Raw genomic sequence first — 16,718 nt, 5'->3', positions numbered from 1 at the left:
GCCTCTGCAGTTCGGTTCAAGCCTGACCACCTGCACTGCAGCACAGCTCCACGCCTGTCTGCATGCATGCGGATGGGTGTGACGATGCAAATGTGCATGCACAGTTGTAGTGGTGCGCCTGTCTGTCCAGTATAGTGACTGAGGACTGTAATCCATATTTAATGTGTGTTCATGTAGCAGAACTGCAGTGAACATAATGTCCTCGTGGTTTTAGATTTACAGCTCGGCTCGTCAGTATCAGCAGCATTTCACTGCCTCATTAGCTGTAGATGGTGTTTGACACACTACAGTTTAATGATTCTACTGTGATATTTTAATTTCTTTTTTCTCTCTTTTTTTTTAAAATATGCCTTTATTTATGGTTTCTTAAGAAATTAAACACAGACTAACACGGGAAAGGATGGCTTAGGAGGCAAATGGAATTTAAAATGCGTTATTACTCGATTTTAAATACCACGTCCTATTTATACCTTCTTCAGATGCTGTTTTTGTATTGTCACAGCTGTTTGCACTGCTGTGATTTTATCCCTTATGAATGCAGAATGTTCTACTTGATATACCAAAATAACTATATCATTCTTCGTGGCTCAGATGACCAAAGTTATGCAGTGTGACATATTTTGCAACATTTTGGTCATATCTGAAAGAAAAGGTAAATTTTTGTGGTGTGTGCTGTCATTACAGAGCTGGCCAGGGAGCTGAATTTCTCTGTGGAAGAGATCAACTTAATCCGAGTGGAAAACCCCAATTCCCTGACAGCACAGAGCTTCATGCTCCTAAAGAAATGGGTGCACAGGGATGGTAAAAATGCCACAAGTAAGCAAACTGTTTGCTTGTGTGTTTGTGTTCTGTATAATTAATATTTAATAGTTAATAGTTAATATTTACAGTACATCTGAAAACATATTTTGTACCCTTATAATCGTGTCTGGCATTAACATGTGATAACATAACATTAACATACTGAAAATATCAGTATTTTGTGGTACTAAAACATGACTGATGAAATAACCTCTCTGTCTCTCTCCTCTGCAGCGGACGCTTTAACCACGGTGCTGACTAAGATCAATCGGTTGGATATTGTGACTTTGCTGGAAGGGCCCATATTTGACTACGGTAACATTTCAGGCACACGCTGCTTTGCCGATGATAACGCAGTATTCCCGGATCAGTCCGATGGTAAAGTGTAGCCCTCCCTAGCTGAACTATCTCTCAGTCTATCCCTTCACCCTTCTTCACCTCCTCTCTCAGCCAGATAATCTGACCTGACTGTGCAAGAAAAACACAACCAATCAGGCTTGACCAAACGATTAGAGGAATTCACTTATGCTGCGGCAGGTTTATTGAGTCCGATTCAGATAGTAGCAGCATCAGAGGTGTCTGTATTAAGCTGACAGCTTGTTAGTTTTCAAACACTGAAAAGTATGGTGACAAGTGAGAGATTAAATGAATTTTCTAGTTCAGTGCAGGAAAATTTGTGCCATTTAGGGTGCATGAAAATTTTTTAATGTCTGTTTTTGTAAAATGTACAAAAGCATGATGAAGGAAGTGATTGCTCTCTCTTTCCCATCTGATAAATGCATCTTACAGGATTTATGAAGCTCATTTTTCAGATGGGGCAGCACACCAGTTTGTTTGTAATTTGGTTCAGTAATACTTATGTTTATGTGTATGTTTAAGATTTTAACTCCAACGCAACACATTTCTATTTGCAGATTTAAATCAAGTGCTATTCAGATGCATACAAACATAACACACAGTCTGTATTAATGGCATGTTGCTTTAAGCAGTATGGCAAGACTTTTTCCTCTCACCTTCTGTATTTCACTCTTTCCTCTCAAAACAAGATGAAATGTGGCAGTAATGTGGTTGTTATGAACCCACTGGGGAACATTTCAGAACTTTGATGATGATTAATTAAGCTGGGTTTCCATTTACTAGCAAAGCAACTCTAAAGTGATCTTGAAAAATATGCTAAAAAATAGTGAATCATTCAAGTTTAAACTAAACGAAACACAGGTGACAAGGTGGAGGTAAAGGCTACTTTGCTATTGGTTGTAATTTAGTTGAAGAAGTAGTTGTCCTACCTGGACACCAACACTGTTTTCAAAACCACCTACAACATCTTACACATACTAGGTAGTATGCAGCATAGTACAATCAATACTAGCACATAGTATGCATGCTTATAAGTGGCTCATTTCGAAGCATTATACAAGATTGTTAGTCAGTTTCCACTTTAGAAAAGTGTTGTTAAACGATGGCATAGTTATATTTTTTTGTTTAAATACATTTTTTTTGTTTGAGACTGCTGGGAAGCATTGCATCATGGGATTCAGGTTGGATGTATACTGGGGAATTTCACATCATTGTCATTTTTGTCAGATGAAGTTCAGATAGTTGTTTTTCATTCTCCCAAACAGTGCTGCACATAAAATGTGGGTGTTTTCTGAGGTGGCCATCTTTGAAAACTGTGCTGTTTTTGACCTGGATTGTAACTAGCTAATCCAATGTTGATGATCATGCTATCAAAATAGAAGTTTCAGTCTGAAAAATTCAAATCTGCATTTCAAAAAGAAAAAAAAAAAAAAAAAAAAAGGCAAGATTGTGGTTATTTATGAAGATAGATGCAATTTCATGCAAAAAAGTGACCTAACCTACTGGATTTCATACAATATCTGGCTAATTTGTTTTTTCAATAGAAGTTCATGCTTGAACATTTAACTGGCACATCCTGTCAATGCGGGTACAGCCATTAAACTATGATACAACATTTAACTAAACTACTAGCGGGTTTATATGCAGAGCTTGTTAGAAAGCACTGGGTATGTTTTACTATATTAAAACAAGTACTACTGTTAGTTGGCCACAACTACAGCGCTTAGCTAACATTAAACCCCATGTCAACTAACTCTCCCAGCAATAATGTCACCAGTATGTCAGGTTATGCTTTCACATCACTTATCAAAAAGAATGGAAAATACTTGAGGTTACACCTCCAAACAACACTTCAAAGAAAACGGGAAACTTTGAGTTTAAAAAAGTTAATTTCTGCTGATTGAAATCTAAAATAGCAATGGAAACCCAGCAAGTGTGCCCTCTCTTCCTGTTAGCTGAAATTTCAGTCACTCCATTACTTGAATGCTGAACATCTTTTCCCAGTAATTTTATAGCATATTTGTCATTAAGATCACTATTTGAATCCCACCATAAATTTATTATATCTCTAATCAAGAGAAGATAAAACTAGAGAATTGTTCACAAGGCACGTTTTGAAATTAAATTCTGAAATGGACCCCGCTGCCAATCTGCCTAATAAGGTTTCCTAAAGTCATCTTAACACAAGTGTCAATGTTTTCTGCAGAGCCAGTTTGATCTGTGCAAAGATGATTTGAAGTGAAACCAGCATTTAATCAACATATAATGCATGGCTATGGCTTTGTTTGAAGGGCTGCCTGCTCTGATATTACTCACAATAATACACTTTCAACACTCTTTAAGTGGGTGGAGCCTTTTCAACACATCCAGGAGTGTTAATCAGAAGGAAGTTTGTCTCAGTTGACACTCACAGATGAGTTGAAAACACCTTTTTTCAAAGTGTATACTTATGCTTCTGTCACTGCTGTTAGCTGTACTGTACCTGTCATCTCCTGGGTTCCTCTAAGCCTCCCAGCCTCTGCTTTGAGACCAGCAGACTCCCATCCTGCTCCTCCTCCTCTTCTTCCTCGTCTTGCTTCTGAGTGACTAACGTCTACAGCAAACTCTCCTTGTCAGCTCTGAGCAACATTAACCAGCTAATCCTCATCAATGGCTACCTTTTGCTAACCTTAGCGGCTTCTGGATCCAATCGCAGCTTCTGCTCCTACCCTCTGTGCTAAAAAAAAATAAGAATAAAAATGCAGCAATGGAGCCTATCAAGTTACAGTAAGGTGCTGCAGTGGTACTATGCAGAGCTTTTATCCGATGCCACTTGGGGGAAATGTAAAAAAAAATATGTGTAGCAACCATTAATGTCAGCTATATTTGTTCATTTTTGTCATTTTTGTTGGTCATTTTGCTTTGGCTTTATCACCAGTCACACAATACATTCCCAGTAGCCTTCTCTCTGCATGGACAGAGCAAACACCTGAAGTATAGCATAACTGTAATCAATCAATGTGCTGAATAGGCCGAAAACATCAGAAGGATTTGACATCAGATGATGAATTAGATATGAAAAACGCAAGAGACAGAGATTCCCCTGAGCTTCAGACATCTCTTCAGGCACTTTTTAGCTTAGTGCATAAGAGCCTAAAGAGTTGTGCACCAGCTGCATAATACCGACAGCTGACTGCAGTCTACTATTGTTTTGAGATCATCTTATATACCCGCAAGGTTACTCATGTAAAAGCTTAGAAAAGCTGATGTCTTTAATAGAACTACAGAAAACTGACCAAATGTAAATTTTCTAACTAAAAAAACTGGTGCATTAACTAAAAATTCCTTTGGGAAGGGCATGTACATCTGGCTTAAACCCAACATTATATCCCCAACTATATAAAGTCGGAATCAATACAGGTATAAATATTGTGTTTTTGTTACTTCAGAATATTTTTACATCTACAGACAGTTTACTTTTTCTTCCTCATATCCTGCCATTTTGCACTGCAATATTTCTTCTGAAGCTCAGAGGACAATTTGTTTAATGAGACCACAGTAGTTTCTCATGTACTCTTGGAAAGGGAAGGTGAGGTAGTATTTAGGAGTATTCAGTTGGTTGCAATATCCAGCCTCACCATTAGGTGTCACTAAAATCCTCCATGTGTCTCCTTTAACTATATGTCCTGGGAAAAAAGGGGATTTAAAAGTGCTGATATATTTCAAAATACAGCAGCAAATATGAGAGGATGCAGCATCATAATGATGAAGGAGAGCAACATATTTTTATTAATGTGAGATGTAATAATAGTACATTTCATATACATGTAGTAGTGTTTTGAAGTTTTTTTTCCAAGATTATCTAAGAGGTTTCTCCTGAGGATCTTAAATATTTAGAAAATTCCATCTTTCAGCACTCTCTTTTTCCTCCGCATTCCCTATAAAAATACATAGCAGCAAAAATGGTCTAAAGTAAAACTCGTCTCATGCAAGTTATGGAATAGTTTTTGCCACCCTGTTCAGAAATGTTGAAAATGCTGCTTACTGCTGCTGACTAAGACGATTTATGTTGCTTATCTGCCACGATAAGCAATCCTTTACTCCGGAAGTGCAAACCTTTCGTCTCTGCAGCTTTCTAAACATTAAGCCTTCATCAGTAACATGTTCATTTCTTTGTCTGTTTTCTAACCTGTTTGGTTTTAAAATGCTGTTTGTCTTTGTCTTATCTGTCTTTAACATTTGTCCTCTGCTTCTTGTTCTTTCTTTTTTCATTTTTCGTTTTCTTTTTTGTTTTGCGTTCCGATAATAGCAAAAGCTACAAAACTTCTTAGAAGTCCTACACTTCCTGTAGGTCCTCAAACGTCTCAGCCTTCCCCTCTCCAAGCTACCTCTTCCTCCTCTCCTTCTTCTCACCCCAGTCAAACCACCTCTGTCTCTTCTCCCTGTGTCTTTCAGTTTCCATCACCTCCTTCTACACCTCCTGTTTATGTCCTCCCTGTCGCTCCTGTCCTCCCTCACTTCTTCAACCTGTCTTACTCCCCTCCTCTTCCTTCCTCCCCTCGAAGTCCTTTTACCTGTTCCTCATTCTTCTTCCCCCCTTACTTGTCTCCCTCTGCCCACAGTGTGCCTTTCTCACCTCTTTCTTCTTCCCTTCTTCCTCTTGCCCTCAGCCCACCCCCTCATTTTGCCGCTTCCACACCTGTTCAGTCTCCTCCTCCTCTTCCTTCTTTTTCTAGCACCTCCAACACGTCCTCTGGTCCTCCTTGTTGTACAACATCACCTTGTCCTGCTTACGCCCTCCGTTCTCCTCCTCTTTCATCTCCTGCTTTAATGTGTGCCTCTGCTTCTCCTCTGTTCTCTCCGACTTCTACAATTCTTCCCTTTTCTTACTCTTCACCCTCTCCCCCACCCTTAGCTCATTCCTCCCCTCCACCCTCTCCCCTCCCTCCTGGTGTCCCTTCCTACTTCAGACGTGATCGTTCTGTTCCTGAGCTTTATATTTAGATTTCTCTGTTACTCTGCTCTTCGCTGCATGTCGTTTAAACCAACACAGCTAACTAAAACTAGCTCAAGTTGGGCTTGTTTTCTAATTTTATCAAATGCTCTTTTAAATGGGTCCGGGTCCGAGGTTAAGTGCTTTTACAAAAGACTTGACTGACTTAAAGTGCCGTTTCTAGGGCCTGTTCAAGTGTAACCAGTGCATCTGAATGCTAGCATAAATTCTATGTAAATACACTTGATGCCAAGTTTTAAGTTCACTTCTTATAGTCTGTCTTTGGTACTTTTATTTCTCTGTCTCTGTTTCTTTTTTTTAATCATTGTATTTATTGTAGGGCTGGTTCAGAAGTCACAAGTCCCTTACTGTTTTTAAAAAGTGTTAATCTTTATATCACTTGCAAGCAGCAGAACGTATAAACACAACAAGGCTGACATATTTTTAACATTTACACAACTAGAAATTTTTCAACCAGGGCCAGCCACAGCCTTCATGGGATCCTGAGCAGAATTTGATTAATTTGCATTCACACCAGTGTGGTTTTTAACCTTATTGGGTTTGCAAAATCTGAAAAATGAATTAGAACTGTTATTAATTAGCACTTTTTACTTTATTTAGAGCAATGTACAAGTGTGGTTTTCTGAACTTAAATACCAGAAAACATAGTCAGACAAGATACATTTAGAGTTAACAAGTTAACCAATTAACTTAATTAGTGCAAAACATGCAACCTTCCACTATCAAATAGCTAAAAACTATAGCAGATTTGTCCTTGACTTCTTGACATTATAGAGCTCCCTGCTCTGCAAGACTATGCACATGTTCAACACAACAAAGGAAGTACCCTGCAAAAGAAATGAATGAAACCAGCATAACTATACTCTTCAAACATCTCAATCACAAAACAGCCTGTCAGAATTAAAGACATTACCAGTCAAATATAATCTAAAATCTAAGTAATTAATCCATGTAGTACTAAAAAATCTTTCAAGTCAAGTAGTTATGGAGTCCCAGAATTAAGTAGTTATTTGTTTTAGTGTTTAATATTAATTTACATGCATCACCTCAGGTTTGGCATGTATGTTTAGTAACCTGCTGACATTTATGTGAGACAGAACCAGTGCAGAGTCATATAAGAGGAGTTTAAGAGTGTTTTCTACACTGCACCAAACCAGAGACAGATTTTTTAAGCATTAATGGAAGGCAAAGTAGAGCCGGATATGTAAACAGACCAGTATTTGTTAAAAAATAGTTTTAAAAAGGTGTTACTCTATCAGAGTTGTGTTTACACCTTGTCCTGCTGCATGTACAGGTTAACATTTGGGTTTTACCTGTGACTTTTGAACGAAAGCTCCCCTTAAATGTTACACAAGTGTTTCTCATTTCATCACCTCCACCACTTTACCTTCCCCTTTCCACTCCCTCCCCCTTTTCTCCTCCCTCTTTCACCTCTCCCACCCTTGTCTATCCTCTAATCCTTTACTCCTGCCATCCATCCAGGATACCACAATATAGAACTGGAACTGCAAACCCCCACAGACCTCAACTACGTGCCCCCTACCCCGCTCCGCTGCGATGATTTCTTTAGCGAGGGCGATGCTAGCGTAGAGTCCCCTAGCAAGATCTCTTTTACCAGACCTAGTGACCTGTCTTTAGCTCAGACCACCAGTACCTCCAGCAGCGACCCCCCCACAGTGGTCCCAGGTCCTGGCTCCAGTTCTGCGGAGCCTCCGATTGTTGAGTCTGAAGTTACAACCTTGACTGATGGCGAAAGATGGATGTCTGGGGAGAGGCAGGATAATGACCGAAGGGCAGTAGATCAGTCAGTAAAGAGGACAGAAGACGTAATTTCAGGGGAAAAAGTCATTTTAGAAAGTCAGAGAGGAAATCTGAAAGAGGATACTGGTCTTGGAAATGGAAGAGAGGAAGAAGAGGAGATGACCCCGGAGAGGCTGCGGAGTCTGCTAGAGGATATAAAGCTGGAGGAAGGCCTGGAGGAAGAGGAGATGACAGAGGAGAGGGTGAATGCAATCCTTGAACAAGTATGGCAAGCAGAAAAAGACATGTCTTCAGTTCCAGGCTGGAGAAGTGAGTTGTCTGGCGCCACCATGGAGTCAGCAGTCGCTGGCCACAGTCCCAACACAGAGGAGGGCAGGTAGGATTTGATGCCAATCTCTACTTCTGCTCAGATATACTCCCCAAGATTTACCGTCAATGTTCTAGTTATAGCATGAAACCTCAATTTATTTTCTGGATATAATTCGCTCGCAGCCCAGACAGTCTCGCCGATTCGCTGGAGCAGCCGCCGGCTCAGAACGGAGGCCAGGCAGAGGCAGCCAGGAAAGGCAAGGAGAAAGAGGCCCAGAGGAAGGGACCTCAGGAGGGCAGTAGCACAGTGGGACCAAGCAGAGGACGGGAGGAGATAGAAGACAAGCCCCAGCACAAAGTCCAGGTGAGACTAGCTCTTCCAGACAGGTCAACTTACTTCATGTAATGATTGAATGAAATCCTTGCCCAGAAATCTTTTGGCTTCAAAAGTGTTAATAGATGACTGCATTCATTAATGTTGCACTGCTGCTGGGTTGCCTTCATCAGCAGAGCGTCAGAGCCGAGGACTCCGGCTCTGACGAGGAGACCACTGTCACCACCAGGGTGTATCGCAGACGGGTCATACTCAAGGTGTGTGAGGCCTGGTGTGTGTAGACAGCGTGCAGTGCAGTAGTCTGAGCTCTGCAACGATGAAGATGAAGAGTGGCTCACAGCTGAAGCCTAAAGGCAGTTTGCTGCTGCGATTGCTGAGCATGGAAGTCAGACTGTTTTAGTTCAAATTGGCTAGCGTGGGAGTGGGTTTGTGTGCTGGTGTAGCGCTGCTTGTAAGACATAATGTGTCTTACTTTGAGCATTTTTATTAAAAAAAAATACTTTATTCATGGATAAAACTAGGGGGGAAATGGTCAGTCTCTCACTGCAACGTCAAAAGAGACATAAATCATGAAGCATTACTTAATATTCACATGACAGAAGTGCAGAATTTGTGGTGGGTTTGATTGGAAAATGGACTGTGAGCGTGTCAGTCTTCAGCTTTGCTTTACTTACCGCCTGCTGCTGTGAGCAACTACTCCTCCAGTCATGCTGTGGCTTGATTGTTTTGTTATTGTTTTGCTTATTTTTAATCGGGGAATTAATTGATCACCTTATTGCTTTAGCCTCATAAAACAAACAGGGGCAGATTTAATCTTCATTTTGACTTTTGCAGAAAACGTGTAAGAAGTTTTCCATTAAAAGGTCACATAGAAATGACCTGATCTCAAATTGTAGCATTGACATGATCGTCCTGCTGCAGTTTGGACTGTACATGCACATGAGGAGTATGTGCATGGACTACAGCTACATGTGTTCTTTCATGCCCAAACCCACTAACTCTCTGCAGAAACACAAAACTGTTTGTACTGAATTTTTGATCAGCTGCTCTAAAGCTTTCCATTTCCTTTGGCTTATTGTAAAAGTGTGAATAACAGTGATTGAAACATCAACATATTTTTTCCTGAAGTGAAATTGAATTCCACATTCAGTGTGACAAAGGCCATCCATAAAAATAGATGTGGAAACTATGACTGGGCTTAAAGAAGAAAAATTATACGTGTTGATGAGGAGTGGGAGGGATTTTAAGTAGGCAAGTAGACATTATGTATATTTAAATATAAAAAATATATAGTTTTCTTGAACTAGGGATGCAACGATTGTGAGATTCTTTGTCGATAGTGGTGTTAAAGATACTAATTTGGTGGACACAGAGTGATTTTGCTATTTATTTTTCCTTGTATGAGTAACAATGTTCAACTTTTACAACCTTTTTTCATAAAAAAGTGACAACCTTTCACATTTGTGTAAATAAAACAGTTTCAAGGGACTTTTTAGTCTGTTATACTATTATCATCTCAATAACTTCTGCACTTGCATAAACCAAGTGCAGAAGTGTTTTTCATGCACATGTAAAGCAAATATTAGATTTTTTTCTTCAGTGTCACCTTACAGGCTCTGCACCTTTCTGATGTGTTCAAGTTGTTTTTCATGTCAGTGTAAAGAACACTTAAGACCCAACGTTTGTTACAAAGGGAAAACTTTGACTTTACTGTACATTTATTTAAGATGAAGTTTGCTGTTTTCAACTATTCAATGAATCCACTTCACTCTAAAATGGAAGGATCTTCATGCAGGAGGAGTTACATTTTTGAGCTAATAGTATTTGTTTGGTCAGCAGTGCTGCTGAAGGCTGTTTCCTAATCCTACTGGTGCATGAAGTTTGCATCTGAAAAGAAAGCTTTTTTACTGTCTGAACTTTTTAAGCTGTTTTGAAAAAAAAAAAAAAAAAAGATTGACATGATCATAGAAAAAGTAAAATGAGGGCGGGGCAACTCATCTCTCTGCTTTATGACTGGGAAAGCTGTTGCTTTTGCTAAATAACAACTGTATGGATAACCCTACCTGCACTTTACCGCCTTCATCCTCTCCTCTCACCTCCCAATGCTCCTTTTCGCTCACTCATCCTTCCATCCTCTAACTCTCACCACAGGGAGAGGAGGCCAGAAACATTCCTGGAGAGTCTGTGATAGAGGAGCAGTTCACAGACGAAGATGGGAATCTGGTCACCAGAAAAGTAACCATCCTCCTCCATTCCCTCACTTATCTTTATCTCACACATACTCATACAGCTCTTCAAACCTTTTTTCAAATCACCCCCTCCTCCACCTCCTGACATGCTTCTGCCCCTTACAGGTGATCAGAAAGGTGGTGCGCCGGGTTTACAACTCAGAGGAAAGGAAGGAATGTGAAGGCGAAATGATAACAGAGGAAGGAGCTGGTGATGATTGTGTAGTAACAGGTGGAGCAGATGCTGCTTCTTCAGCAGCACCAGGTGGAGCCAAGGGAGGGAAGGGGAAGAAGAGAGGGAAACGCTCCCGACATGGCCACAAGGAGGAGGCCCAGAGAGGGAAAACTGAGGTTGGCGTTAAAACCAACCGCCGCATTTTGTCAGCTGATGATCCTGGTTTTCTTTCCTCTGCATGACGCTGTAGCTGTCTGAAAACACAAGTGACAGACCTGCAGAATATCTGCAACCAGTCAGCTATAAAAGAGACTGCTCAAGACGACCAAGCGTAGGAAGCCAAGTAAAGATATATCCTTACTCTTATTCATTGTTGTCTTTAAATACCTATAAATTGCAACAAGTGGGATCAGTTCATTAAGATTCAGTAATTTAGCTGCAGTAAAAAATGTACTTCACAGCTACAGCCTTGTACCACGCCGTTATAGCAAGAGATAGTACCTAAACTTCCACAACTTAGTCAAAACTTTTCAAGCTCAGCCCTCAGAGGTCATTTTAGGATTTTAAGCCAAACACTGTGAGGAGCGAAGAGACAGGTGCATTTCAGTCTACCTTTTAATATTCATCACCAATATAAAAATATGGGAAAAGAAACTGCTGAACTTGGTTGAGGTAGGTGAACATAACAGACTTTTGTTTGGTTGCACCAACAAAAGATTAATTTTTAGACCGGATTAAAACTTTGCATTGAACATCTATTTGTGACATGAGTATTTTCAAGTCATAGAGGCTAAAGAAAGAAGTAATTATCAATATATACAAGTCTTTGGTTCTGCAGCACGTCTTGCTTCAGAGCAAACTCCTGCTACGCTGTCCATAGTAGGTGAATTTCCACTTTTCTTTAGCTAAAAGTCTTCCTACAAAGAGAAATGTGTGTCTTAGAGTCAGCTGGATGTCAGTAACCTTTAACATGTACAAAGCTCATTACTTTCTCCAGAATTTTAAAAAGTTAAAAATTGAGATGGGTTTTGGTGAAAGTCTGCACGACATGCCAAAAAGTAGTTTAAAGGAATACTAAACATCTATGAGATAATAGTTTTCCACTCCCTTGTATAATTTACTTTGCCTCAATAGCATCGATTTTTTTTTTTTTCTTCATCGATTGACTTGATTTGGTTTTGGTTTCTATTAGTTCATCTAATGTTTTATATATGAACAAGGATCTACTGAGAGATTAGTTTTTATTAAGGAGTTCATGAAGCTCATTATGACAGAGCTACCACATCTGTGTAGTTAGTCTGTAAATATCTGTTGAATAAAAGGAATCATAAGACAGTAAAAAGGCAAACAGATGAACTGGTTCAAAGTCTAATCAATACAAAAACTGAAACATAATCACTAATAAATCAACTAAACTGTGTAATTATAGTCTTAAATTAATTTTTATTGGTGCAAAACAAACATCAGTCAAGTTAAACTGATTTTGTGTGAAGAACTGTTTGACGTGCGACAGGATTGTTAAAGGTGTCTTGTACTCTGGAGATGTGCAGTTTGCAGTGCTTGTGATGTTTGATTTTCAACAAATATTGTTTGATTCAATAAAGAACATCTCTATTTTTCTCCTTTCAGCATGTGTAATTTTGCTTGTAGAGATGTAGCTGTTATAACATCTTTTTTCTTCTCTTAAACTCGTATTTCTTCCAGCATGCTGTAGTGGCTGAGCTGATCCACGCTTCATTAACACTCTACATGATTTAAGGCTGAACGTGACGCTAACTTCTCGTTTTCTCTGTTCTGTTCCATGATGAACCTCTCTGCTTCCCAAAAACTGCCAAAGTCGGGAGACGGTGGCAACAAAAAACAGGGGAAGAAGAGTCAGTCGTAACAGCAGAGCGCTCAACTCAACCTGGTAACACAATTACAATATTTTGTCTGTTAAAAGTTAATAATAAAAATCTGTAAAGCCAAAATAGAAAAGCAGAGGTGTTCAGGATTTCTATTCAAATTATTGCAGCTTATTTTAAAATTATCATTAATGTATGCAGGAAAAAAAAACTTCCAAAATGAACTATAAAGAAATAAATACACGCATGAATAAATATAGAAATAAATTATTGTATATTTTGACATTTATTTTTGCATTTAATTATTTATATTTTGTTAATGTTTAAATAAATATATTTAGATTTTTTAAATGTATACGAAGTAGAATTTAAAAAATAAATGGATCAATGAATAAATTGACAGATAAGTGAATAAACAAGTACAAAAATGTTTTAAAAAAAATAAATTGAAATATGAATAAATACAAAGAAATAACAGAATAAATTGACAAATAATGTGGAACTGCAAAATAAAGTAAAAACATGTACTGAAACAGAAATAGATATAAAAATAAATACATGTAGAAATATTTAAAAAGTATGAGTAAATAAATAGACAAATAAATGTGACATGCATTGTAACATATAATAATACAAACAAATACCTTGATAAGTTATTTATTTTATGTATTTGTTAGAAAGTGTCTTTTTTTTTAAAAGCTAAATCCAAAGCAAGACGACACATTACCCAAAACAAATTATTTTAAAGTGTTAAAACTTCATATTTAAGATGCTTGAACTATTTTTTCTTTGTGTTTTTTGGTTAGTAAAGGATAGTTAGAATCTGTCCAGTTCATAGTAATCCCGTTACTATTCCAGTTCATTCTGTTTGTTATGATGGTTTATAACAAGTTGTCTGGCTGAGGAAACAAACTTCATAAACTTTTTACTTTGATTAAATTGTACTCAAAATTCATTTGTAGCATAAATTTCTAATTTTTTCTTCAGGTCCACGGTGGTCCACCTGCGACCCCACGCACACCCTGAGAGGAAAATCAAGACTGGAGCCCAGGAAAAAGGCCGGGGGAGGGGAGGGCCAAAAACGTGTCTGAAGCTTCTACTTAACGCATGGTTTTCAGCAAGATGACGCAAAATAAGTTTATTCTCTTTGATTTCGCATGAGCATGTCACCATACTCACTCACTGTCAGAAGCGGCGCGGAGGGACGTGAGCTGGAACTTTTTATCTTCAGCGAACAAACAAACGGCGTCTTCGGCTGAAGAAACGGGATCGGCGTCAACTCTCAGACACTCGCCTTATGTGGTCTATTTTTTTCCTCCTGGATCCGCAGTGTTGGGGTGCACCATGTGGTTCTTTTATAAAAAAAAAAATGAAAAATGACAGTTAATGGGTGGTTTTGTTGTACATAAATGATGCTGTATAAAATAACAAAAAGGAAAAAAAAAGTCAGTAGCTTCACAGATTGTTTTTGCACTGATTGAGTTGAAGCTTTGCAGAATCAGTGCATTTGTTTTTTCAAGGTCAGCACTGAGCCCGAGTGTGACCGGACATGCTCTTCCTACACAAATATTTGAAAGGAACAAAAGCAGCTTGTATGTAAATGAGGAACGAATGGAGGGGAAAAGAAAAAAAAAAACTCTGCTTGATTTTAAACGATGGACGCTCCTCTGCGCGTCTGTGGAACATTCTTCAGAGAAATGATATTTTGCTGCATGTAATGTCACTTTATTTTTAAACGCTTTCCTTTCTTTCTTCTAATTCAAAGCACTGTAATCCAGTTAGAGAGGGTTTGATGGTACTTCTCTATGTGTGCGCACTCATAATAACCCCAACCTGTCATTTATGGCTGCCTTTGATTTTAGGTTTTTTAATGAAAACTTACATTTACCAGTGTCCCCAAACGTAACCTGCAGATTGGCTTATGTTGGCTCCAAACTGCTAGCAGCCCTTTGTGTGTGCGTGTGTGTGTGACATTGTCTATCTGTACGCCCATCATGCATACTAGAAGTGCAAGCTTTTAGGTCCACTGTGGTTTTAAAAAAAAAAGGGGGACTGTTTTTATTTGTAGGTTTGATGATTTTTATCTTGTTTAATTATTTACATGAGAACAGGGGATCTGATTTTTAGCCCAAAATCACCAAAATCTAATTATTTGTACCAACAGCTGAAATCACACCAGTTACACTTGTTAAAATGTGATTTTTCTTTCGTCTAAATCTTTTTTTCTTCTTTTGTCATAAAAACCCACCCAAAGCATCCACTGATAAATCCGATACCGACATGTATGACGAACATAGCCTACACTGGATGATCCAAGTAATTATTTAAGCAGAAAAATAAATTGTGTTTAAATTGAACATGGGAGTCTGGATTATTTGTGTATGATTATGCAGCAACACTGCAAGCAGAGATTTGGCATATTGCAATCTCACTGAGAAAAGGAAAAAAAATCTGTTTACTGGAATAAAGAAAAACAGTTTGCAGCACAAAAAATGTGTCATTACAGAAAAGGTAGGGACAGTCTTGCATGTGATTGGACAGAACTCAAGTCTGCTGCAACAGGCCCATGTAATTTTCTATTTGTTCTACTCTCATGTATCTATTTAAAGCTTCACTATGGCACCCCCAACAAAGTCTAATTCAATATCCGTCTTGCATCCTGTCTCCTCTCTTAGCTCTTTCCACCCAGTAAAGTCAGATGTTAACTAATGTCTTGTCTCTTGCTCTGTCACTTTCTCTCTTCCTCCAATAATGTCCTCTTGGGTTTCTTTGCTGAATCAGTCATGTGAGTATGGTTTCTCAGCCTCGTGGCGCTGCAGGGCAACAGCAAAAATGTACATAATTAATGTTAGTGTGTCATCAAAATAAGTCAGAAGCTCAAAGTTTTAAGGCAGAAACTCATGTAGTGTTGCTTTAAACCAGGGATGCTCAAGTCCAGTCTTTGAGATCAACTATCCTTCAACTTTTAGATGCATCCCTTCTCCAACACACTTGAATCAAATGGCTGAATTTCCTCATCAGCATGTCATCCAGCTCTGAAGAGGCGTAAAGATAAGTTAGATGCCTCTGCAGTGATTCTGGCTATCGTTACAAGAATGTTCCAGAGTGAGAGAAGTGACAAAGTCTCATACCACAGCATCCTCTATAGATCTCGTTCTAAATGGAATAAGTTGACAATACTGCTGAGGGTTGTCTCCTTATTTTACACAGAAACATCACACAAGTTTTGAATTTGTTTTTTGCTTTGAGATAAACAAATTGGTGGTGAGAGTGGGTGAAAATTTTTTATTTTTGAGTCTAAAATTGGAACTCAAAACATATGACTTTATTTCTTTACAATGAGAACATATTTGCTAGCACCTACAAGCATTGAAATGGGAATCAGTACGATTAGAGTCCATGCTTATCAGGATAATCGGGAGGACTGGTAGGACTCTGTTTCCAACTCCTCAGTAAGAAAAGTAGCTATTGGCTGTCCCAAAAGTCGCTTGAAGTCACTAATTAGCATAATCAAACTAGTAAATATAGTTGTAATGGCTGCTGCCATAAAGAGGGATGTTGTGGGAAAGGCAAAAATTGATAAAAAGACAATCTAAAAATGTTTAGAACAGCAAAAAAATAAATAAATAAAATAATTCTCGCAACATTTTCTTTATTTTTTAGTTCAATTTTAAGTGTATTTTGTTTTTTTAATTAGGGGACTGGAACATGTCACACCACTGTTAACTTTTTAAATATTTTTGTCCAAACTCTACATTAATAGGCAAGGCAAGGCAAGGCAGTTTATTTGTATAGCACATTTCATGTACAGGACAATTCAAAGTGCTTTACATAAAACAAAGATATTACAGATATTTAGAAATAGTAAAAGGCATCAACACATAATCAACACATAATCACAATAAAATAATAAATT

General features: G+C 38.4%; 1 protein-coding gene across 12 annotated transcripts in view; it reads left to right on the top strand.

Annotated features, from left to right (window-relative positions):
* Positions 1-15,159, top strand: part of LOC121632655 (ankyrin-3-like) — a 161,747-nt gene extending 146,588 nt beyond the window's left edge. For 11 of the 12 annotated variants that reach the window (XM_041974317.1, XM_041974319.1, XM_041974323.1 and 8 more), the window contains 8 exons: positions 685-816; positions 1,036-1,179; positions 7,634-8,288; positions 8,405-8,585; positions 10,707-10,790; positions 10,910-11,134; positions 12,796-12,867; positions 13,790-15,159. In XM_041974317.1, coding sequence (XP_041830251.1) covers positions 685-816; positions 1,036-1,179; positions 7,634-8,288; positions 8,405-8,585; positions 10,707-10,790; positions 10,910-11,134; positions 12,796-12,843 — 1,469 coding nt within the window. In that variant the 3' untranslated portion in view covers positions 12,844-12,867; positions 13,790-15,159. Of the gene's footprint in view, positions 1-684; positions 817-1,035; positions 1,191-7,633; positions 8,289-8,404; positions 8,586-10,706; positions 10,791-10,909; positions 11,135-12,795; positions 12,868-13,789 lie in introns of those variants that run through there. The other variant, XM_041974328.1, reaches the window with a different exon arrangement.
* The last annotated feature ends 1,559 nt before the right edge of the window (positions 15,160-16,718 follow it).

The sequence above is a fragment of the Melanotaenia boesemani genome, chromosome 21 (assembly GCF_017639745.1).
Source record: "Melanotaenia boesemani isolate fMelBoe1 chromosome 21, fMelBoe1.pri, whole genome shotgun sequence".
Classification (NCBI taxonomy): domain Eukaryota; kingdom Metazoa; phylum Chordata; class Actinopteri; order Atheriniformes; family Melanotaeniidae; genus Melanotaenia; species Melanotaenia boesemani.
This window is presented reverse-complemented; position numbering and strand designations above follow the sequence as displayed.